Here is a 24,374-nt window from a genome sequence, read left to right as displayed (position 1 = left end):
CTTCACATGACCTACCCAAAAAATGAAAAACAGATCACTACTAACCTTATGTTTGATGTGCTTCAGAGTGGGAAAACCGCAGAAATATAATGCCTTCTGGTCAACTTTAGTTATGTTGTTGTGGCTAATATCTACATGCCAAGCATCTAGAGATATTAGTTTATACCTAAAAATTGCAGAGATTTTAGAGGGGAATCAATAACAGTCTGAGCACAAAATACATTCTGTAATTTCACTTTACTTCTTGTTATTTTAAGGCAACTAAAAAGATCGCTTTTAATGAAAGGAACCAAAATTGCCCACCTCTCTGTAACTCACAGAAACCACACGTTATTTATTTATGAACAAAACAGGAATATAGGCAGCATAAAACGGCTGTGAATTTATTACAATTTGTCCAAGCTCTACCAGGGATGCCCTCCAAAATTTGATTCAAACAAAATGGCAGGACCACACGGCAATACTATTATTAGCATCACAAAAGGAAAAAATTGAACTACTTAGAATTCACTACTTATTGGAATCAGATTTTAAACAGTTGCAATCTGTACTCCACTGACAATTGCCAGATTTTTCAGTCAGAGCAAGGATCTGATGAAGCAGACTGATTGAAACAAGTTCTGGAAGGCTTGTTTTCCTCAGCATCCTTGAATTGCACTAGGATACGACAGAAATCATGTACATTTTAAATTATTTTCAAGCTACCTTTCCTTTAGCTAAACCCCTTTCCTCCTACTGAAACAAAGGTGGACACAATGTGTTTTTTTTAAATATTGAAGGTTTTCAAAAATGCAACTTCCTCATCAAAGCAGGAATGCCTGCATTCCAAAGATGCATTCTTGGCTTTTCAAGAATAATTCAATCTATCAATCGTATTTACTGAACGCTATGTGCACAGCACTGGACTAAACTCTAGGGAGAATACAACACAACAAATTCGGTAGACCCATTCCCTGTCCATAAGGAGCTAATTACCACACCATTACCTTGTGTGACATCTTTCTATGGCAGGGAACTTTTCGGGCCATGGTGAGAGGTATTTGAACTCTAACTCTTTGTCGTAAGAGCACATCAGACACTCACTGTGCCTATTTCTATTCTCTTCTTCTTTTTTCAGGTTCTTGTTACAAGGCTCCATGGCTTGCAGTAATCGGTTCTGGGTAAGACAGAATTCAGAAATGGCAGATGGGTTGGAAATAATCGGAAGAATTCAGCTAGCAAAAGGATCTCCCAGAACAATACATAAGCAAGGACTGACTTACCCGGCCTTTTCCACAGCGAAGGTGAAAGGGGCAGTGAGCAGTGCGGAGGAAGGAGAGGGGACTGTTATGCAAACACTTTCGCCAAGGTTTTGCTTTCACTGACTAGTCTCATGGCATTTGGGGGTCTTCTTGGGTGGGCCCTACCACTGTCTCTCCACTGACAACGAAGATAACTTGACAGTGAAACATTGTGGGGAGTTGGGAAGGGAGCAACTAAGCTACAGCCCAAGCCCATTCATTCATTCATTCAACTGTATTTATTGAGCGCTTACTGTGTGCACAGCACTGTACTAAGCACTTGGGAAGTACAAGTTGGCAACATATAGAGACAGTCCCTACCCATCAACGGGCTCACAGTCTAGAAGGGGGAGACAGACAACAAAACAAAACATGTGGACAGGTGTCATCAGAATAAATAGAAATAAAGCTAGATGCACATTATTAACAAAATAAATAGAATAGTAAATATGTACAAGTAAAACAGAGTAATAAATCTGTACAAACATATACAGGTGCTGTGGGGAGGGGAAGGAGGTAGGGCGGGGGGGGTGGGGAGGACAGGAAAAAGGGGGCTCAGTCTGGGAAGGCCTCCTGGAGGAGATGAGCTCTCAGTAGGGCTTTGAAAGGAGGAAGAGAGCCAGCTTGGCAGGTGTGCGGAGGGAGGGCATTCCAGGCCAGGGGGAGGACGTGGGCCGGAGGCTGACGGCGGGACAGGTGAGAACGAGGTACAGTGAGGAGGTTAGCGGCAGAGGAGCGGAGGGTGTGGGCTGGGCTGGAGAAGGAGAGAAGGAAGGTGAGGTAGGAGGGGGCAAGATGATGGACAGCCTTGAAGCCGAGAGTGAGGAGTTTTTGCTTGATGCGTAGGCTGACTGTTAGCCATTGGAGATTTTTGAGGAGGGGAGTAACATGCCCAGAGAGTTTCTGCACAAAGGTGATCTGGGCAGCAGCGTGAAGTATAGACTGAAGTGGGGAGAGACAGGAGGATGGGAGATCAGAGAGGAGACAATGATCTTCTGCTGTCATGTAGGACAAGATGCAAGGAGGCCCCTTCCCATCCCTGCAGTGCTGAGGGTACATCCTGACTGCCCTGGAGCAGAAGGGAACAGACCAGCATGGCGTAAGTGATAGAGCATGGTCCTGGGAGTCAATCAATCTATCAATCGTATTTATTGAGCGCTTACTGTGTGCAGAGCACTGTATTAAGCGCTTGGGAAGTACAAGTTGGCAACATATAGAGACGGTCCCTACCCAACAGTGGGCTCACAGTCTAGAAGGGGGAGACAGAGAACAAAACCAAACATACTAACAAAATAAAATATATAGAATAGATATGTACAGGTAAAATAAATGAATAAATAAATAAGTACAAACATATATACAGGTGCTGTGGGGAAGGGAAGGAGGTAAGATGGGGGGATGGAGAGGGGGACAAGGGTGAGAGGAAGTAAGGGGCTCAGTCTGGGAAGGCCTCCTGGAGGAGGTGAGCTCTCAGTAGGGCCTTGAAGGGAATGAGTCAGAAGGTAATGGGTTCTAATCCTGGCTATGACACTTGTCTGCTGTGTGACCTTGGGTAAGTCACTTCAATGGGCCTCAGTTACATCATCTGTAAAATGGGGATTGAGGCTGTGAGCTCCATGTGAGACAGGGACTGTGTCCAATCCAATTTGCTTGTATCCACCCCAGCGCTTCGTACAGTGCCTGCCACATAGCAAGTGCTTAACAAATACCATAATTATTACTGTTTCATTTCTGGACACTTCACACTGGACACCTTGTAGCCACCAAGTGTATATTCCTAATCCTATTTTTCCTTCTGGGCTACACATTTTAAACAGCTCCTACGAAATTGAAGGTTTTTTTAAAATTAATGGTATTTGTTAAATGCTTACTATGTGTCAATCATCATTCTAAGTCCAGGGTAAAAACAAGTTAATCAGGTTGGACACAGTCCCTGTCCCACACTGGGCTCTCAGTCTAAATAGGAGGTAGAAAAGATATTGAACCCCCATTTTACAGTTGAGGAAAAGGAGGCTCAGAGAAGTTAAGTCTTACTTGCCCAGGCAAATGGCAGAGCCGGGATTAGATTTCAAGTCCTTTGACTTCTAGCCCTATGCTTTTCCCCCAGGTTATGCTGCTTCCTAATGCCACTAACTGACTGTCCATTCTTTGGGAAACAGAAAATTATGCAAATCTTCCTAGTTCCATCTTTAGGCTTTGCTTAATGGTCAAATCTTCCCACAACACTATGAAACCCCCCCAAATTCAGTGCATAAACAAAATGACCTCAATTCTTTGTTGGAAAGACAAAAATCACATGACATACAAGACAAGTGTACATAACAGCACATTTTTTTCTATCATCCCCAACACTTTATTTACACACACACACACACACACACAAAATCAATTGTACAGTCAATATATTGATTCTGATTACCCTTTTTGAAATATTTTCATGTCTGTCTCTCCAATAACAGCTTAAGCTCCTTGTGAATGGGGAGTTTCAACTCCTGAAGCATGTTGAACTTTTCTAAGGACTTGGTCCTTAGACTAGTCCTTGGACTAGACCAGACCCCAATAAATTCCTTTATTTCTATATCAATTACGGGAAAACATTATGATATTACAACTACATGTGGAATCTGTCAGAGGTCCTGAAAGAGACAGTGGAGAAATGAATACCAATCATCTCCAAGAAAATTTCATTTCCCAGGAGTGATTTCAAGATAAAATCTATTTTACTTCACAAGGATAATTTAGTATTCTGGCTTAAAGATAGGACAAAAGAAAGCAAACACGTTTCCTAAGGCACAGTCTATATTACTTTCCTTTTCTAAGAAGCTGATAAGTCTGATTTTTAATTTTCATTTGCTGACAGGGCTGAGACCGCTACCTTCCCCAGGTTAAGATATGAAATGCTACAGATTTTATCAGTATTCAGTCAGCCACATAATGAAGACCAATTATTCTCCCGGGGATTCAGGGACTGAGTTGGATTCCGAGTGAACTCCTTGGGGTAACCTGGAGACTCCGTGCTTCAATTTCCCAGTTTTCAAATGTCTGAAAAGTTGAACCCACCCTGAGAACCAGTACCACAAACCCTAGACCTGCAGACTCCAAGGTTCAGTCATATATTAAGGCTTGTGCCCTCACCTCATCAATGAAGGGGATCAATACTACCGCTTCCCATTCCTGTTGCTTCCCATTCAGGTCGGTTTTAAAATCAGTCGGATAATACTCTATGATTGGCGAGTCTTCACTTGTCATCAGGTGCTGCAGACCAAAAAAACCCAAAGAAGAATTCAGTACGACACACCATAATTTTGACTTGAGATCCACAAAAACCAACTTGGTTGGGATTTTTGCGACCTGCCTCTTTTGTTCCAACTCTGTTCTCTGCTTGTTCCTCTCTTTTTCCTCCCAAAGGCGTCTCATCCCACTTCTCCCAAAGAATGGAGAGTCAAACTCCTCTCCTCCAAAGAGTAATAAACCTATTAGCCAAATGTGAATAGGATTCAGACTGTGAAAGAGGTGGTGGGGAAACCCAGCACTTCCTCTGGGGCCTAACCCAGCCCAAGCGAGTACCAAAACCTTGAGGAAGTGTGTATTCCCAAGTCAGAAGATTCCCAGCATCCCCACCAAGAAGATGCAATAACTGAACAGATGGATATTTTGGGATGCTTAATTAGACAAAGAGGTCAAATTCATTTACCCACATCCATCAGGAGGTATTTAAGTACAACCCCTGAAAGGAAGGGCACTGTGGAAAGAGTGCGGGCTCCACCAATTTTCTGCTGTATGACTTTGGGCAAGTCACTTAACTTCTCTGTGCCTCAGTTACCTCATCTATAAAATGGGGATTAAGACTGTGAGCCCCAAGTGGGACAACCTAATCCCCTTGCATCTACCCCAGCACTTAGAACAGTGCCTGGCACATAGTAAGCGCTTAACAAATACTATAATAATAATAATTATTATTATTAATAAAGTGCAGGGATCAACCATTAGTATGCACTGGGTGCTTGTCAACCAATGTTATTACTGAGCATTTACTGTGTGCAGAGCACTACACTAAACACTTGGGAGGACACAATACAATAAAGTTGGTAGGCATGTTCCCTTCCCCCAAGGAGCAGCATGGCCTAGTGAAAAGAGCACAGGCCTAGGAGTCGGAGGATCTGGATTCTTATTCGGCTCCATTTGTCTGCTGGGTGACCTTGGCCAAGTCACTTGACTTGCAGCGTGGCTCACTGCAAAGAGCACAGGCTTGGGGGTCAGAGGTCGTGAGCTCTAGTCCCGACTCTGCCACTTGTTTGCTGTGTGACCTTGGGCAAGTCACTTAACTTCTTTGGGCCTCAGTTTCCTCATCTATAAAATGGGGATTAATAATAATAATAATAATAATAACAACAACGGCATTTATTAAGCACTTAATATGTGCAAAGCACTGTTCTAAGCTCTGGGGAGGGTACAAGATTATCAGGTTGTCCAACATGGGGCTCACAGTCTTAATCCTCATTTTACAGATGAGGTAACTGAGGCACAGAGAAGTCAAGTGACTTGCCCAAGGTCACATAGCTGACAAGTGGCAGAGCCGGGATTAGAACCCATGACCTCTGACTCCCAAGCCCACGTTCTTTCCACTGAGCCACGCTGCTTCTCTAAGCATTCTCTAAGGATTAAGACTGTGAGCCCCATGTGGGACAACCTGATTACCTTGTATCTACCCCAGCGCTTAGAACAGTGCTTGGCACATAGCGCTTAATAAATACCACTAATATTATTACTCTCCGTACCTGGGTTTCCTCATCTGTAAAATGGGGATTCAATGATACTAGCTTCTAGGCTGTAAGTGGCATGTGGACAGTTGCTGTGTCCAACCTAATTATCTTGTATCTACCCAGTGCTTAGTAAAGTGCTTGGCACACAGTGAGCACTTAATACTACAATTATTATTATTATTATTGTTATTAGGGGGGAACCAGCAACATAAGCCATGCTTACTACGTGCAGAGCACTGTATTAAGTGCTCCAAGGAAAACACACTCTCGCACACACTTAATAAAGTGCTCGGCACACAGCATGATGACTTGTGTGGCTAGTTCCCCTCTAATAACAATAATAATAGTAATAATGATAAGCTCCCTCTGGCACTCCTACCTAAAATGCCCAGCAAATAGTCTTTCCTAGATCACCTGCCTCAGGGGCTGGTAGTGGCACAGGATTTCCAGGAACTGAGTCCTAACTAAATCCCTGAAATTTAGTATGCCTACGGTTCAATTAATCAATGAGCTTCTTCTCTTTACTCATGTCTGATCCTTGCAGTTTCCATGGACTGCTGGGCTTCTGGAGGGATTTCACTTACTGTCATTTTGGGAATCTCCCTCCTTCTCCTCATTAAGTAGAAGTTTGGACTAACCTGCACTTCCCACTCCACAGCACACTTGGAAACAAATTTTTTCCTGTATTAAAGCTCTGTAGCACCCCGGTCTTTTCCTTTACATTTGTTTGTTTCCTTTCTACCCCTCACATTCTTCTCACGTTTCTCATTTCCTTCTTTTTCTTCCTTTCTCCCAAGCTACTCTTCACCACTATCTTTAAGGCACTCAAATCAGCTCCCAGTTAGTTACCTCTTATCCACACTTTTTTCCAATATACCCCAATGTGCACACTTCATTCCTTTTAAGTTCATCTGACCTTTTAGACTGTGAGCCCACTGTTGGGTAGGGACTGTCTCTATATGTTGCCAATTTGTACTTCCCAAGCGCTTAGTACAGTGCTCTGCACATAGTAAGCGCTCAATAAATATGATTGATGATGATGATGATGACCACCAGGCCGCCTCCACATTTGTCCTGCGCCCATCTCTTACTGTCATCTTCCCTCCTGTCTGGAACAAACTCTCCCCATCACCAAGGCCCTTCTGAAATTACCTTTCCTCCAGGATGCCTTCCCCAATTAATTTGCAATTTCCCGAATTTATATCTTCCACACTGCCACTTCAGCCCTTCTGTGCCACCTATGCCCTTCAGTACTCCCATCTCCACAGAATATATTTTTGTACTCATCATTTCATCCCATTTATTTTAGTATCTTTCTTCCGCACTAGACTGCAAATTTCTTGAGGCCAGGGATTAGGTCTGCTAATTTTATCATACACTCCTAAGTGCTTGGTACATAATCAAGTCATCTTCCATTTCAATACTCATTCCTGGAATGGTCTTCCACGTGTACCCACCGAAATACCTCCATTACCTCAATTTTAATCAAGCATATTTATTCCATGAAGCAGGTAAATGAACAAACACTCAGGCAACTTTCAGCAAAAATTCAAAACAGTCAAAAACTCCCAGTAATCAGCCCAATGGGCTCGCATTTATGGCTTTAGTTTTTCAGTTTAACTTTGTAAAAGGTGTACCAAGGGACTAAATAACAAGGGTTTTGGGGGAGTTTTCTTCAGAGGGAAGGATGGAAGGAAAGGGGTGGAACAGGGAGGAAAAAACAACTTCAGTTCTAAAACCCACCTGGTAACACACAGGGAGCAAATCTTTGCTGGCTGCTGGGAGGACAGCAAGAAGTTGTTCAAAGGGCATGAAAGGTTTTCCTAATTCAAACTGGATTTTGAATTCCTTAATGTTATGAATGTCTGACAGATAAGGTGCATAATGATAAGGATAAAACCTAAAAAAAAAAAAGGTTTAAGACAACAACGGAAAGGAACAGTTTATACACCAAACAAGATAAACTATAAATGTCTCAAATGACTATGCTTCTCAATGTTATTTTTGATTCAATACAAACACAAAAAGAAAATGAACTATTTTCACTAGCCTGATGTGAGTTTTTCATTTCATCAGGAGGCCTTCCCAGACTGAGCCCCCTCCTTCCTCTCCCCCTCCTCCCCTCCCCATCCACCCGCCTTACCTCCTTCCCCTCCCCACAACACCTGTATATATGTTTGTACATATTTATTACTCTACTTATTTATTTTACTTGGACATATTTTATTTTATTACTATGCTTTATTTTGGTGTCTGTCTCCCCCTACTAGACTGTGAGCCTGCTGCTGGGTAGGGACCGTCTCTATATGTTGCCAATCTGTACTTCCCAAGCACTTAGTACAGTGCTCTGCACACAGTAAGCGCTCAATAAATACGATTGAATGATTGTATGTATCAGACTCTCGGAGAAGACAAGTCACCCCAGTGCAAAGGGGCTGGAGGTGGGGGGCAAGTTTGCTGAGCATCCCAAATGCCCTTACTGGGCCCAGAGGCTCATTTCCATGGACCTCCATTCTTGGGACAGTGACAGCTTTCTCATGTGGCTACCTGCCTCTTGGGAGCAGGTCGGGGGCTATTCTTGAGGATTCTGTTAGTAAACACAGTAGGTCACCTCCGCTGCCACTTCCAAATCCACAACACATTCAGGAAGATGGGTGAGGATCAAAGCGGAAGCTGTTGCCACTGGGAGAATAAGGGGTAAAGGGAGTCTGTTCCCAAGGGGATGCTTTGGTACTCTCAGAGAGAAGAGGATCCCATAAATCAAGATTACAGGGGAAAAAAAAGAGAAGAAGAATTAAAGGAAGCAAAACATTCTCATCATGATCTGCCCCCTGGCTCTCTCTCACCAACTCCAGGACTGGACTCCATGGTAGTAATAGTGCAAAATCCACTGTATTGCCTGGATGTAACACTCAGCCTGGTCAGCCAGAAATTCACTGAAAATGGAAAAGAATTTCATTTACATTTCTTCATTCTGAACTTCTAAAGACATCGTAAGGTTTCTGAAACATATAAGGGTCTACTGGTATTATCTGACTAGGTTAAGCAAGGCTGTGTATGAGGGAATGTCACTGCTAAATTAACTCTTATCACCTTCGAAGAGCAATTCTATCATTCTGGGTGCCTGACTGGGAGGAAAACAATAGAAATTACAGCAAGTAGAACCCTCAAGTAGGCCTGGGTGATGTCAGCATCAAAGAGCAGGCCACCACAGAAAACAGTTGGGCTTGTCAGTTTATGCAGGGGGCACTAACATTTTTATATGGCTAAAATGATAAGGAAAGAAGAATAATGCAATGGAAGAAAATTATGAAAAAGAAGTTTCCATCAAAACATCTTACTTGATTGGATGCGATTTATTATGTAAGCCACAAAGGCTCTGTAAAAGCATCAAGTACCAAGGGGACATATGGACTGACTAATAGCATCTGCTAACCCACACTCTAATAATAATAATGGTATTTGTTAAGCGCTTACTACGTGCCAAGCACTGTTCTAAGCACTGGGGTAGATACAAGGTAATCAGGTTGTCCCGCATGGGGCTCACAGTCTTAATCCCCATTTTACAGATGAGCTAACAGGCCCAGAGAAGTGAAGAGACTTGTCCAAAGTCACACAGCAGACAATTGCCGGAGCCGGCATTAGAACCCACGACCTCTGACTCCCAAGCCCGTGCTCTTTCCACTAAGCCACGCTGCTTCGCCACTCTACTTTTTTCCTTCCCAAGAATAAGCTAATTCACTTCTAACCCCAAACCCAGGGTAGAGATGGAGAAGGGCAGGATCCACGAGCCATTCTTGTCTATGGGACTCAGGAAGAACTGTGAGTTTGCGCCACACTGGCCCAGGTTGGAGAAGCAGCGTGAAGCAGGATCTCTCATCCTATCCCGACTGGACTACTGCATCAGCCTCCTCTCTGATCTCCCATCCTCCTGTCTCTCCCCACTTCAGTCTATACTTCACTGTGCTGCCCGGATTATCTTTGTGCAGAAACGCTCTGGGCATGTTACTTCCCTCCTCAAAAATCTCCAGTGGCTAACAGTCAACCTACAAATCAAGCAAAAACTCCTCACTCTCGGCTTCAAGGCTGTCCATCACCTTGCCCCCTCCTACCTCACCTCCCTTCTCTCCTTCTACAGCCCAGCCCGCACCCTCCGCTCCTCAGCCACTAACCTCCTCACTATGCCTCGTTCTCACCTGTCCCGCCATCAACCCCCAGCCCATGTCCTTCCCTTGGCCTGGAATGCCCTCCCTCCACACATCTGCCAAGCTACTTCTCTTCATCCCTTTAAAGCCCTACTGAGAGCTCACCTCCTCCAGGAGGCCCTCCCAGACTGAACCCCCTTTTTCCTGTCCTCCTCCCCATCCCCCCGCTCTACCTCCTTCCCCTCCCCACAGCACTTGTATACATTTGTACAGATTCATTACTCTATTTTACTTGTACACATTTACTATTCTATTTATTTTGTTAATGATGGCATACAGCTATAATTCTATTTGTTCTGATGATTTTGACACCTGTCTACATGTTTTGTTGTCTGTCTCCTCCTAGTCTCCAGACTGTGAGCCCGTTGTTGGGTACGGACCGTCTCTATAAGCTGCTGATCTGTACTTTCCAAGCGCTTAGTACAATGCTCTGCACACAGTAAGTGCTCAATAAATACGATTGAATGAATGAATGAATGGAAAGAGCACGGGCCAGGGAATCAGAGGACCTGGGTTCTAATGCCAGCTCCACCACCTGTCAGCTGTGTGAACTTGAGTAAGCTGCTTAACTTTTCTGGGCCTCAGTTACTTCATCTGTCAAATGGGTGATTAATACTGTGAGCCCCATGTAGGACATGGATTGCGTCCAATCTGATTAGCTTGTATCTGCCCCAGTGCTTAGTTCAGTGCCTAGCATACTATGCGCTTAACAAATACCATAAAAAAAAATGGCACTAGGGGTTACAACTTGAATGCTTATTCCTGAATCCACGGTCCTCCCATCTCTTTGTAACCACTAAGGTTCCCCTTTTTTTGAAGCCTTTTTTCCTAAGCTTTAACAAACCAAGAAAGAAACTTACTCTGAAACTACTTCTACGCCCATCTTTGTCATATAATACGTTCTCTTGTATTGTCTAAACTCTGTTTCAAACAGGTCATCATCTTCTGGCTCATCTTCCAAGACATCTGCAACAAAATCAGGAGGGGGAACGGTTTACATATTCCTTTCACATCAAAAATAGGTGTTTATAGATTCTGAGGTCATTCAATCGTTTTTGTTTATGAAACTTTCCTCTCAATAACACAGAAAGAGCAACCCTAAACAAACCATGAACCACTGAGTGAGGGTCATCATTGATGCGATCATCTTCATTTACTGTGGAACTGATAATGGAAAGATATGAAAGATGTGTGTTCTGGGGAAAAAATATGTGTATTTCAGAAACTGAAGACAGAACTACATATAGATTTTTTTTCTTACTTTTAGAAGTTGTCGCTTCACCCTCCGTTTTGTTTAAAGCAGCCAAACACATGGAGTTTTCCTGACCCTAACATAAGGTAAATGGATACATGATTACATAAGAGAAATTAATTCAAAATATAAACCATTCGACTTTTTTGGGTACAAGTAAATTTGGTTCCTTCTGAGGAAGTACATGTCTCAGATTCAAAAACAGGGAACGTGAATTTTCAAGGCTTTTGCAAATAAAAGGGCAGTGATCAGAGAGTGGGAGAATCTTACAATTAATAATCTTCTAGGGAGTCTCCTGCATTTGCCAGTTTTCCTCCTGGATTCCAAACTCATTCAGTATCTGAGCTGCCAGAGACTGGCTCTGTCACTGGAAACTGAAGGTATTTTTCCTCTCTCTCCACCCGTGTTTCTACATTGGGTCTACCCAGTTCACTGCAGGACAGGCCTGAACTCAGAAAGGGTGACCCAGGACCCCATCCTGCAATTTAAGGCCTCTAACCTGCACTACACAAGAACCACCTCGCACAAACGAATACTCTATGTGTGTGAAACATGAGGTCTGAGCCCTCTTTTAGTCAGGGTTGAAAATGGGAAGCCTACACAGGACATCCCCAACAGCTAGTGTTGGTGGGCTGGGTCAAGTCTGTACTCTATGACCATGAGTGTGGTTTCCTCCACACTCAGGGGTCCAGGTGCCGACCACAGGAGGCAAGGAGAAACAGGCAAACCTTGAAACCCCAGTGAGATTCTACACCAAGGAATGAAGCAGGGATTGGTGGAGCTTAAATGAGGTCCCCCAGCACCTACATCTCATATTTTTAGAAGCTGGGCTTTTAAAGTGCAGATTAAAAAGTCCAAATCCACTCATTTCCACCTCAGCATTGCGGCCTCATTGTGGAAACATTCCCCCTCGTCCCCCTCTCCATCCCCCTCATCTTACCTCCTTCCCTTCCCCACAGCACCTGTATATATGTATATATGTTTGTACATATTTATTACTCTATTTATTTATTTATTTATTTTACTTGTACATATCTATTCTATTTATTTTATTTTGTTAGTATGTTTGGTTTTGTTCTCTGTCTCCCCCTTTTAGATTGTGAGCCCACTACTGGGTAAGGATTGTCTCTATATGTTGCCAACTTGTACTTCCCAAGCGCTTAGTATAGTGCTCTGCACACAGTAAGCGCTCAATAAATACGATTCATGACGACTGATGATGGCCTTATACGGAAATGGTGTCTACTACCTATCAGTGGGAAAGGCCGCTTGACCATATAGGCTGCCAAAGAGTTCCTCGTTCCGGCATGCCCCTATTTTAATCAGTCACATTTACTGAGTGCTTACTGTGTGAGGACCACTAAACTAAGCACTTGGGACAGTATGACCTAACAGAGTTGCACACATGTTCCCTGACCATAAGGAGCTTACAGTCTAGGAGGTTTCCCTTGATGTCATGACTGAAGTAGGGACTGTCTCTATATAATAATGATGGCATTTACTAAGCACTTACTATGTGCAAAGCACAACTTGTACTTCCCAAGCGCTTAGTACAGTGCTCTGCACACAGTAAGCCCTCCATAAATATGATTGAATGAATGAATGGAAATGATTAGTCAAAACAGTCCTTTTTCAACAGCAACAATGAAGCCGCGTCTGTTTTCATTCAACTGCCAAACATTAATGTCTAAAACCCAACTTGGAAAATGTTTCATACTAGTGTCTTAATACAGCATTCAAGAATTGAATGGCCTGTTATTGAAGTTGCTAATCACTTTTCAAAGCTTCTTTTTGGGGGAAAAAAAGGCCTCCTTCAGTGAATTTGATTCCTATAGCACTAGCTGGCTGCCCAATCCCTGCTTCCTTCTCCCCCACAACCCCTTTAAAACAAATTGCTTACGCACTCTACATGACAGGCATTTTAAGTCATATTTTTCTGGGCTCAAAGACGTAATTTCCTTTAAAAACAAATTATTAGCAAATAGTTGTACCACTTTCAGCTGAAAATGAACATGACAATACAAGCCTTTAATTTCTTTTGCTTGTAGTTCTTAGCTTCTTCTGCTGCAATACCTGCTGCTTCATTGAGGTATTTATTCCCGACCTTGCTTTCGAACCATTTTAGGTCAACAAAGACTTCATTGAAGTGTTCACGGTCAAACTGAAAGGAGAGATTTTTAAGGTATTTGAAAATGAGTTTAGTAATCAATGTAGCACATTATATACTCTGCAAAGCAAACGTAATTTATTGGGCACCTATAACAATACTAATGATGATGGTGTAGAAGATTTCTGAATTTTATTCCGGACTCTCCAAATCAACTGACATTCTTTCTAAAATCAGTACATAACCCTGAAATAGAACTTTTCCATTTTAAGTACTTACATCTGACAGTTTCACAAGGTATTTCTCAAAACGTGGTAAATTAAGATGCCCATTTTCATTAATGTAACCTACCGGGGCAGAAGAAAAGTTCATATTAGAACTTATAGAGTACTGGCAACTTTTCTAAAATTTTCTAAGAATCAAGAAAGCATTTCTTAGCAAAACAAGGAACAGATTAAGTGACAGGGCACCATCAGTACAACAGCATGGAATTTCTGTCCTTACACAACTCAGGCTAAGGTTTGTCGCACCTTAGAACATAACTGGGATACATTAGGTACAAAAAAAAAAAAACCACAACAAAAACTGAAACCAAGGTCCAGAGCTGTAAAAATGCCCACTGATCATCTAAATAATCTTTGACAACACTGGGATTTGAATTAGAGCTCTCGCCTAGAATATAAACCAAAAAATGTCATTCTGAATAACTCAGGGCTCCAAATCAAAACTCTAGAGGATTAAAAGCTGCATTTCTCTGTAGGTTATCAGGCAAGAAACCACATTATTGAGGGCCTTTAGATAACAAAAAAATTACCAATAGAAATCTCTAATCAGTGCCATGAGATATGAATATTTTAATTTTCAATTAAGCTTAACCATGGACTTACCCCTTTACATAACTGTTAGTTTCAGAGCTCTGGGTGAGAATACATATTCTCAATTACCACCTCTGAAGGAATTTGTAAGTAGTTTTGATAAAAGCTTCTTACCTCCAAGTTCTGGCAAGGTGGTCATATACGTTCTATAAAGAAGAGGCAGTGCATCATGATTAATGTGCAAATGAGGTAGATGAGGGATAAAATCATTGCCGACCAGAAACCCCATTAAAATCCAATCATCAATTATCCTTTCAATGTCATACTTAAAAGAAATCTTGCTCTGTCAGAAACCACAGGGGGAGAAAAAAATGAGCTCCAGGAAAAAATTCACAACACGCATCTGTTGTCTGTTACACTCGGCTACACTCGGACTTACTTTTAATACTGAAAATTCATAGTCAATATATTCTCTCATTAAAGACAAGTGCAGGAGGTGAAATGTGGTTTCTTCTGGTGCACAAACTCTGAAAGAGAGTCACATCATAAAGTGAGAGCTATTTCCTCTTTGAAGATCAACACGTCACAACTGAGGAGAGCCAGAACCCAAACGAAGGAAGAGGGCCTCCAACGCCTTGTTGGATTAGTTTATGGGAGAGGGGCCTACCGGCCCAGGAACCCCAGAAGCTTCTCCCTTGCCCATGCACCTCTGTTGCCAGCTTGTACTTCCCAAGCGCTTAGTACAGTGCTCTGCAGACAGTAAGCGCTCAATAAATACGATTGATTGATTGATTGCCTTTGCAAGGGGCTCAAGGAGGCGGAATATGGGTTGGAATATCTAGGTTTGTGGCACAAGACCCTTACACAGCACAGCCTCCCGTTTAGTTTTGGGAATGTGGCACTGCGGGAGCTCTGAAACCAGGACATGCTCCCATCTCATGGACATTGAAATTTTTTTAATGGCATTTATTGAGCACTGGTATCAATTAATTAAAGGTTTTTTTAATGGCATTTGTTAAGTACTTACTATGTGCCAGGCTCTGTACTAGATATGAGTTAATCTGGTTAGACACAGTCCATGTGGGGCTCACAGTCTTAACCCCCATTTTACAGATGAGGTAACTGAGGCACAAAGAAGTGATCTGCCCAAGATCACACAGCAGACAAGCGGAAGAGGTAGGATTTGAACACTCTGACACCCAGGCCTGTGCTGCTTCTCCAAAGGCCACACTGCTTCTCCACTGCACCCGTGATACAGCACAGAGGCAGGGGAGGAGTTTGCTGTCACACAAATTGATGGGATCTGAGTTAATAGATACATGAACAGTGGTCTTTCAAACTGTAAGTGGTTGTTGACTGTAAGAACTCAGTGAGAAGAAATACATGAAAGTTTTGAGAATCAATCACTCAATAAATACGATTGATTGAGTCTTAAAACTTTCATTTATTTCTTCTCACTGAGTTCTTGCAGTCAACAACCACTTACAGTTTGAAAGACCACTGTTCTTTCCAATGAACAAAACAGTACCATGGCTTCTAGTTTCAGAAGCAAAAATGCTTCTGCAAATGATAATCTGGGTATGGAAATCTTAAGAAAGACTTCAGGATTTCCCAGAAGTTACAACGTGGCTAGGATTTAGCCCCTAAATCTATCCTAGATTTATTCTTTTGGCAAAGCAAATGTAAACTTTTATCACTTCTTTACACAGAAGTAGACTTTGTATATTAAGCCTTCTCTTCAAATGACTGCGTGTTTAATCAGCACTTACATCATCATCTCTTCCACCAAGACAGAACTTTCTGAAAAGTGATTTACCTTTGTGTTTTTTTCCCACTAAATCGAACCTCTTCTCTTAAAAGAGAGAAATGTGATTCATGACTGGTTAATCCAAGCATTATCTGTTGAAACAAATGACACTGCAACTCAATTTGGGGAACACCCATCATGGTTTTATGCTTACACGATTGATTTTTTAAGGTGAATACTGAAAATTCGTAAAAAGTAACAAGTCTAAATCACCCAGATCGCAAAATGTTCTATAAGATGACACTTACAAAACTAGGAAAGGTTACAATTCTGGTCTGACAGTAAACTTTCATTATGACAAATTTCAATGGACCACCCGTGCATTTAACTTTGAAAGTTCTCAATGAAGTGTACCCATTAAGAAGGATTAGAATCAATTTTCAACCAAAGATGATTTAAGGGCCCGTAGAACCAAGAATCTCAACCTTTTCCCTCCCTTTCCTTCTCTCCTTCAGGCCAGGCTGGGCCCTTGCCTAGTGCCGGCCTATACAGTCTTCTTGTCACTCTCCCTCTGGTTCTTCTAAGCTGGCGCTCTTCAACCCTACCCAGGAGGCTCGGAGGAAAGGAAGCTGAAATTTGAATTTGAGTAGACCAGAAATGTGTTTAAAAGGAAAAATTTTATGAAAGGGCTTTGGACTCCCAAACAGCTGATCCCCATCCTCCCCATTAAAAACCTTCAGAGACTTGAAAGCAACCATTAATTCCCCTCCAAATCTTCTCTTCTCCGGGCTACACAATCTCATTCCTTGAAATGCTCCTAAAAGGACCTATTTCCCATCTCTTTCACCGGGGACTCCATAACTGTCCTACACAGGGCATGGTCTAATGGAAAGAGCCTGGGACTGAGACTCAGAGACCCAGCAGGTTCTAGTCCCAGCTCTGCCACTGGCCTGCTGTGTGACCTTGGGTAAGTCACTGCTCTGACAGTGGGACAGGGGCTGTGTCTGATCCAATTAGAACTGTCTCCGCCCCAGTGCTTTGGTACAGAGTAGCACTGAAAAAATACCATTATTATTCTACTATGAAAACTAAAGCGAAGTACAGCATTCTAATGACGTGATGACCACTGAGAGACTAGGGGAAAGATTACTTCCTGAATCTTCCATGTTATACGCTTGAAAATACACCCCAGTACCAATCTGGATTTTTTAAAAGAGGATTTACATTGCTGACTCAAATTCAGCCCATAGTCTACTGTGGCCCTCAAAGCCCTGTTCTGCTGTAGTTGGATATGCATTGCCATCTTCTTTACTAGCTAGAGTTTGTTCCTAATCAATTACACCCTGTTTTTAATGTGACCATTTCCTCTCAATTGGTCTAAACCCCTTTGAGTATTTCATGATCCCAACTCCTTCATATGTCAGCAATAAAGATCCTGTATAAAACACTCCAGGGAAGACACTGAGATACTGATGATGTAAGGTGGGTTAACTGTTCACAAAGTCAAATTTCTGCAAGACCAATTTCAGAAATGTAGGGTTTGCATATACAGTATTTGTACAGGAGGTTTTTAAAATTTAAAAAAGCTATTCTTGGTTCAACACAATACCCTAAAACCGCGTACTTCAAGTTGAAACACTGCATCTTTACCTACCAAGTCAGCATCTAAACCATAAAGGCAGTGCCTGGTGTTTGGATCATGGTCTTTCTTTGCTTTCTCAGATCTGATAAATTCCATGATTTTGTGCTCTCCTTCTCCTGGAGTCTAAATATAAAAACAAAAAAATTGAAATAACACTAATTTAAATGGTATACTTTTTTAAAAATACCTTATATTATTAAAAAAGCAATAACCTCATGGCCTGATAAGTAGATGGCAACTCCTTGCCATGACTTGTCTGTAGAAATCTTCATATTTACAAAATACTTCAGATGTTCATGTAACCTGGCCATAAATTCAGTCCCTGCAAATACAAATACAAATTCAAGAATTGCGATATCCAATACAGCAACAGAAATGGGAAACCAGGGGCAACTAACAAACTTAGAAATAATCAATGGAATTTATTGAGCACACTGTGGGCAGAGCACTGTACTAAGTGATTGAGAGAGCACAATATAACAGAGTTGGTAGACACGATCCATGCCCGCAAGGAGTTTACAGTCTAGAGAGGGGTGACAGTGAAATAAATTACAGACAGCAGAAATGGCAGAGTGTAAGTTATAAACACAGGGCTGAGGGTGGGGACAGTATTAAGTACTTAAGGGTTACAGATCTGCGTGTATAGATGATGGGGAAGGCAGATGGGGAAATGAGAGGCAGTCTCTTGGAGCAGATGTGATTTTAGAAGGACTCTGAAGTTGGGAAGAGTGGGTCTGTCACATAGGAAGGGGGGAAGAGTTTCAGGTCAGAGAGAAGATATGGGCAAGGGGTCGGCCAGCAAGACAGGTGAGATCAAAATATAGCGAGTTGGTTGGCGTCAGAGGAGTGAAGCGTGCGGGTTGCTTTGTAGTCGGAGGTGAGGGAAGATGGGGAGAGCTGGTTGAGTGACTTAAAACTGATGGTATGGAGCTTCTGTTTGATATGGAGGTGGGTGGGCAACCACTGGAGACTTTTGAGGAGTAGGGAGATATGAACGGAACCTATTTTTTTTTTATATTGATTCGGGCAGCAGTGAAGCACAGACTGGAGTAAGGAAAGATAGTTGATGCTGAGGCAGTAGTCTCAGGGGAATATGAGCCTGGCACATATTAAGTGCTTTATAAATACCAGAAATTATTACTATTATGAGCACTGCTTGGATCAGGTAGTAACAAGTTGAATGCAGAGCAAAAGGGGGATTTTAGATTTAAAATGATGCAATAGCAAGAGGTCACTAATATGCAGGAACTTGGTGGCTGAAGTTCATTGTTCTGCCTACGACCTGGGCTGATTTAGGAAACTCCAGATGGTAGAATTTATTCTGCACTGTGTTTTGAAAAGCCACTGACAACTACCTTGGGTTTTTGAGGGAGCTCCGCATAGATGCACAGGTGGGCGACTGCCGAATATTTAATGGGTGGAAAGGGAGAGAGTAATGGAAAAGACATAAAAAGACAGTATAATTCTATCTATCTATTCTGATGGTATTGACACCTGTCTACTTGTTTTGTTTTCTGTCTCCCCCTTCTAGACGGTGAGCCCGCTGTTGGGTAGGGACCGTCTCTATATGTTGCCAACTTGTACTTCCCAAGCGCTTAGTACAGTGCTCTGCACACAGTAAACGCTCAATAAATACGACTGAATGAATATGTTGCCAAATTGTACTTCCCAAGCGCTTATTACACTGCTCTGCACATAGTAAGAGCTCAACAAATACGATTAAGTGAATGAATGAAGACAAAGAGGGTAAGTAGAGATTCCTACTTCATTTTAATTGCCCCAACCCCAGAAGGGTTAAATAAAGCTGGTGATTTATATGCTCTGCATGCTTATCTGCATTGATGTTGTCAGCTTCTTTTGGGCTCCTTGCTTGGAACTCTCTTCCTCATTACCTCTGACAATCCACTGTGCTTCCCCTCTTCAAAGCCCTTCTGGAATCTCATTTTCTCCTGGAGGCTTTCTCCAATTAATTTATATCCCTCCTGGCTGCCAACACTTACATACTCACAACCCATGTAGCATTTATATCTCTTATCTCATGTACCCTATCGCTTACACACTAACTTACACACACACTTCTCTTTTCCTTCCTATTCCTATCTGTAATTTATTTTAGTGTCTGCTTCCGCTACATTATAAACTCCGCTACATACACACTCCTTGAGGGAATGGATCATGTCTTGCCTACTCTACTGTACTCTCACCAGGGTTTAGTACTGTGCTCTGAATACAAAGTAGGTGCTCGATAAATTGATTGGCAATACGACCTCCTAAAGGGAAGGGTCGATATGCCCTTAAAAAAATGGGGATTGCCAATGTAGGGCATACACCTTCAACCCCTGACCCTTCCCTCCCTTGGACAGGAATCCCTGTGCCTCCCAGGACCACCCCTGCCCCACCCCATAAAGGGCTATCAGGGAAAGGACCCCTTCACTGTTGCCAGAGATTTGACTGGGGTCCCAAAGGGACAACTACTGAAGCCCTTTCTTCCCCTTTTTTCTCTACTCTTACATCCAATTAGGACATCTAAGTGGATGGAGTCCTGGCCTCTGCAAAGTGAGAAACAGGTAAATACCATGAGTCACCATTATGTTACGAGATACCATATTTACTCCCATAATTGCCCACTTTTGCAACCTAAAATTGGGGGGTGGGGAGTGCTATTACGCAGGGAATTACTTTTAGTAATATGGGGAGCAGATTATAAAAAGAGGAAAAATGAGGAAGGGAGGAAAGGAAGGAAGAAGGAAATATAAGAAGGCATTTGAAATGGCATCTCATCTTGTAGTAGTAGCAATAATAGTACTTAAGTGCTTACTGTCGCACTCTGAAGCACTGCACAAAATAGCCACTCTATGAATTAATGCCCCCGAACCTCCATGTTGTCAATGTCCTCCCCCGTGAATCGGCAAGCTCAACTACCCTTCATTACTCTGTCCCCTTCTCACCCTTGTCCCACCTCTTCTCTGCTTACATTTATGTTTACCAAAAATAGTGTTTTATTTCCTCCTCAACAATCATGATGGGGCAATCATGTCTGAGGGCAACAATGCAAGTAAATATGGTATCCACTGTGGAAAAGGAAAATCCAACCCAGAGAAAACTGCAGCCAAAAATAACAGAAATGAAAAGTGTTTTAAGAAGTCAATTCCAAACCTCCTTCGACAATTTCTTCTAACAGAGTTCTCTGTCCCCAATGGGTGCTCAACATACGGTGGTGATGGAACCCATTTCTTTACCTGGTGTAATACAGTTGGAATCAAACCTGGCTTCTGTGGGGAGGGTCTCTCCCTTTTCTATAGCCTTTTTGATTTTGTCTTCTGCCTCTTTTGCTGACCTAAAAGATTCAAAAAGAATGGCATTCTGAAAAAGCAATAGTAGTCATGAACTAAAATGAGACATTTTGGGGGTAATTTTTCATAAAATAAGATGCCCAAAGAATCAGGCTTTAAAACAAAGATTCATGAACCTTTGACCCCATTTCATTAGCGTTCAAAATATTATGCCGCCACGTAAAGCAGTGAAATGAGCATCACCACTGACTCTAAATATTTACATATATTATACTGGTGAGGGGACAGCGTGCCTTTTCCCTCCATTAAATCAATCATTGGTGCTTACTGTGTCAGAGCAATGTACTAAGAACTTGGGAGAGAGTACAGTGCTCTGCACACAGTAAGCGCTCAATAAATATGACTGAATGAATGAACAATACAATAGAGTTGGTAGACTGCACACAATGAATTTACAGTCTAGACAACGGCTTAAATCAGCTGAGGTGGCCTTCCACAGACTAACAGTCTGCACACCCTCCTACAAAAGGGATAACACTAGACTCAATAATAACTGAAACAATTATAAAGCCGGACTCACCAAAAGTAAATCATTCCAATTGTGCCAGAATTCAAGAACAAAAATGTAAAAAAATCAACATTATTTCCCATTTGGTTTGAGCACATTTTCAATGATATCAGACTGGCATTTTCACAAATAAAGCTAATGCAGTCACAAGGGGATATATAGCGCTACTGATCTACGAAGAGGAGAAGGGGAGTAATCAGAATAAGCCATATCTCCTTCTCATGTGCCCATCCATCCAACAACTCAAACTTAACATATCCAAAACAGAACTCCTTATCTTCCCACCCAAACCCTTCAATGTAGAAAGCACCACCACCCTTCCTGTCTCACAGGCCCATAACCTTGGCGGTATCCTCGACTCATCTCTCTCATTCAGCCCACATATTCAATCTGTCACTAAATCCTGTCGTTTCAACCTATACATCATTGCTAAACCCACCCTTTCCGCTCCATCCAAACTACTACCCCATTAATCCAAGCACCTATCTTATCCCACCTTGATTACAGCCTTGTTGCTCACCTCCCCATAACCTGTCTCTTCCCACTCCAGTCCATTCTTCACTCTGCTGCCCAGATCATCTTTCTACAGAAACATTCAGGCTATATTTCTCCACTCCTCAAGAACCTCCAGTGGTTGTCCATTCAAACAAACTTCTCACCATCATCTATAAAGCACTCAATCACCTTGCCCCCTCCTACCTCACCTCGCTGCTCTCCTACCACTAAATAATAATAATAATAATGTTGGTATTTGTTAAGCGCTTACTATGTGCCAAGCACTGTTCTAAGCACTGGGATAGGTACAAGGTAATCAGGTTGTCCCACGTGGGGCTCACAGTCTTAATCCCCATTTTACAGATGAGGGAACTGAGGTACAGCTGACATGTGAGGGAGCAGGGGTTAGAACCCATGACCTCTGACTCCCAAGCCCGGGCTCTTACCACTGAGCAATGCCGCTTCTCGTACATCTGCCTGCTTCTCCAACCTATGATGTAGCTTAGTGCTGTACTACGTGAGGTTTAGGAATGGAATAGGACTGGTCTTTGCAAACCAGGACTCGGTGGAGGAGTAGGGTGATGGATTAGGACAAGGACTGAAGCTCTGGGTCAGTTCTAGAGTGGTATTCATGGGATAGAAAAGGTGAAACACAGCACCGCATTTCAACACATTCCCTGGCAAATGTGATTGGCTGGGAGAAAAAACAAAAAATCCTCCCGGACTGACTTAAAAACATTCAAACATAAAATCTGATGCTTTGCTTTATCATTATTTGACCTCATCATCTCCTACCGCTTCACTATCTGCAACCTCACCAACTCTGAAATCCCTCTCTCTGATCATAACCTTCTCACCTGCCTCCTCACTCACACTCCTCTCCCCTGTAAACCTATATTACTATCTCACAGAGACCTCCGCTCTCTCGACCGCATCCATCTTTCTGAGCGCCTCACACCCCACCTTGCCTCCCCTTTCTCTCTACCCAATCTTGATGATCAGATTAATGTTCTCAACTCTACCCTCTCTACTCAGCTCGACTCCCTCGCTCCCCTTACCCTTCGCTGCTCTCGTACCACTAACCCATAGCCCTGGATCACTGCCACTGTCCCCCTTCTTCGCTCTAATGCTCGAGCTGCCGAACGCTGCTGGTGAAAGTCTAAACACCATGCCAACCTCGTTCACTTCATGTTTATCCTTTCCTGCCTTAACTCTGCCCTCTCCTCTACCAGACAAAACTACTTCTCCTCCCTTACTGACACCCATGCCCATCATCCCCGTCAGCTCTTCCGTACATTTAACTCCCTTCTCAGACCCCCTGTTCCTCCTCCTCCTCCTTCCCTCACCCCCAACGATCTGACATCCTACTTCATTAATAAAACTAAATCCATCAGGTCTGAGCTCCCCAAATTCACTCCTCCCCCTTCTCCAACCCCCCTGCTCTCAACCGTCTCTGCTACTCTCCCATACTTCCCAGTAGTATCCTCAGATGAGATCTCCTCCCTCTTCTCAAGTGCTACTCCGGCCACCTGTGCGTCTGACCCCATTCCCTCTCATCTTATAAAATCTCTCGCTCCGTCCCTCCTCACCTCCTTAACTTCCATCTTCAACTGCTCACTCTCCACTGGTTCCTTCCCCTCTGCCTTCAAACATGCCCGCGTCTCCCCCATCCTAAAAAAACCCTCTCTCGACCCCACCTCCCCTTCTAGTTATCGCCCTATCTCCCTCCTACCATTCCTTTCCAAACTCCTTGAACACATCATCTAAACACGCTGCCTCGAATTCCTCAAAGCCAACTCTCTCCTCGACCCCCTCCAGTCTGGCTTCCGTCCCCTACATTCCACGGAAACTGCCCTCTCAAAAGTCACGAATGACCTCCTGCTTGCCAATTCCAATGGCTCCTACTCTATCCTAATCCTCCTCGACCTCTCTGCTGCCTTCGACACTGTGGACCACCCCCTTATCCTCAACACGCTATCCAACCTTGGCTTCACAGACTCTGTCCTCTCCTGGTTCTCCTCTTATCTCTCTGGCCATTCATTCTCAGTCTCCTTTGCGGGCTCCTCCTCCCCCTCCCAACCCCTTACTCTAGGGGTTCCTCAAGGGTCAGTTCTTGGTCCCCTTCTGTTCTGTATCTACACTCACTCCCTTGGTGAACTCATTCACTCCCACGGCTTCAACTATCATCTCTATGCTGATGATACCCA

The 24,374-nt window shown here is 43.0% G+C and overlaps 1 protein-coding gene across 7 annotated transcripts in view; it reads right to left on the bottom strand.

Annotated features, from left to right (window-relative positions):
• The window catches only part of XRN1 (5'-3' exoribonuclease 1), a 121,318-nt gene that overhangs the window by 57,566 nt on the left and 39,378 nt on the right, over positions 1–24,374 (bottom strand). For all 7 annotated transcript variants that reach the window (XM_038751112.1, XM_038751120.1, XM_038751128.1 and 4 more), the window contains exons 3-17: positions 21,051–21,148; positions 18,024–18,133; positions 17,824–17,934; positions 16,239–16,321; positions 14,862–14,949; positions 14,597–14,765; positions 13,887–13,954; positions 13,527–13,661; positions 11,510–11,576; positions 11,109–11,214; positions 8,890–8,979; positions 7,787–7,943; positions 4,416–4,535; positions 987–1,156; positions 46–166 (exon numbers count right to left, since the gene is read on the bottom strand). In XM_038751112.1, the coding sequence (XP_038607040.1) occupies positions 46–166; positions 987–1,156; positions 4,416–4,535; positions 7,787–7,943; positions 8,890–8,979; positions 11,109–11,214; positions 11,510–11,576; positions 13,527–13,661; positions 13,887–13,954; positions 14,597–14,765; positions 14,862–14,949; positions 16,239–16,321; positions 17,824–17,934; positions 18,024–18,133; positions 21,051–21,148 (1,693 nt within the window). The remainder of the gene's footprint in view (positions 1–45; positions 167–986; positions 1,157–4,415; positions 4,536–7,786; positions 7,944–8,889; positions 8,980–11,108; positions 11,215–11,509; positions 11,577–13,526; positions 13,662–13,886; positions 13,955–14,596; positions 14,766–14,861; positions 14,950–16,238; positions 16,322–17,823; positions 17,935–18,023; positions 18,134–21,050; positions 21,149–24,374) is intronic.

Source organism: Tachyglossus aculeatus, chromosome 1, assembly GCF_015852505.1.
Source record: "Tachyglossus aculeatus isolate mTacAcu1 chromosome 1, mTacAcu1.pri, whole genome shotgun sequence".
In the NCBI taxonomy this organism is placed as follows: Eukaryota; Metazoa; Chordata; class Mammalia; order Monotremata; family Tachyglossidae; genus Tachyglossus; species Tachyglossus aculeatus.
This window is presented reverse-complemented; position numbering and strand designations above follow the sequence as displayed.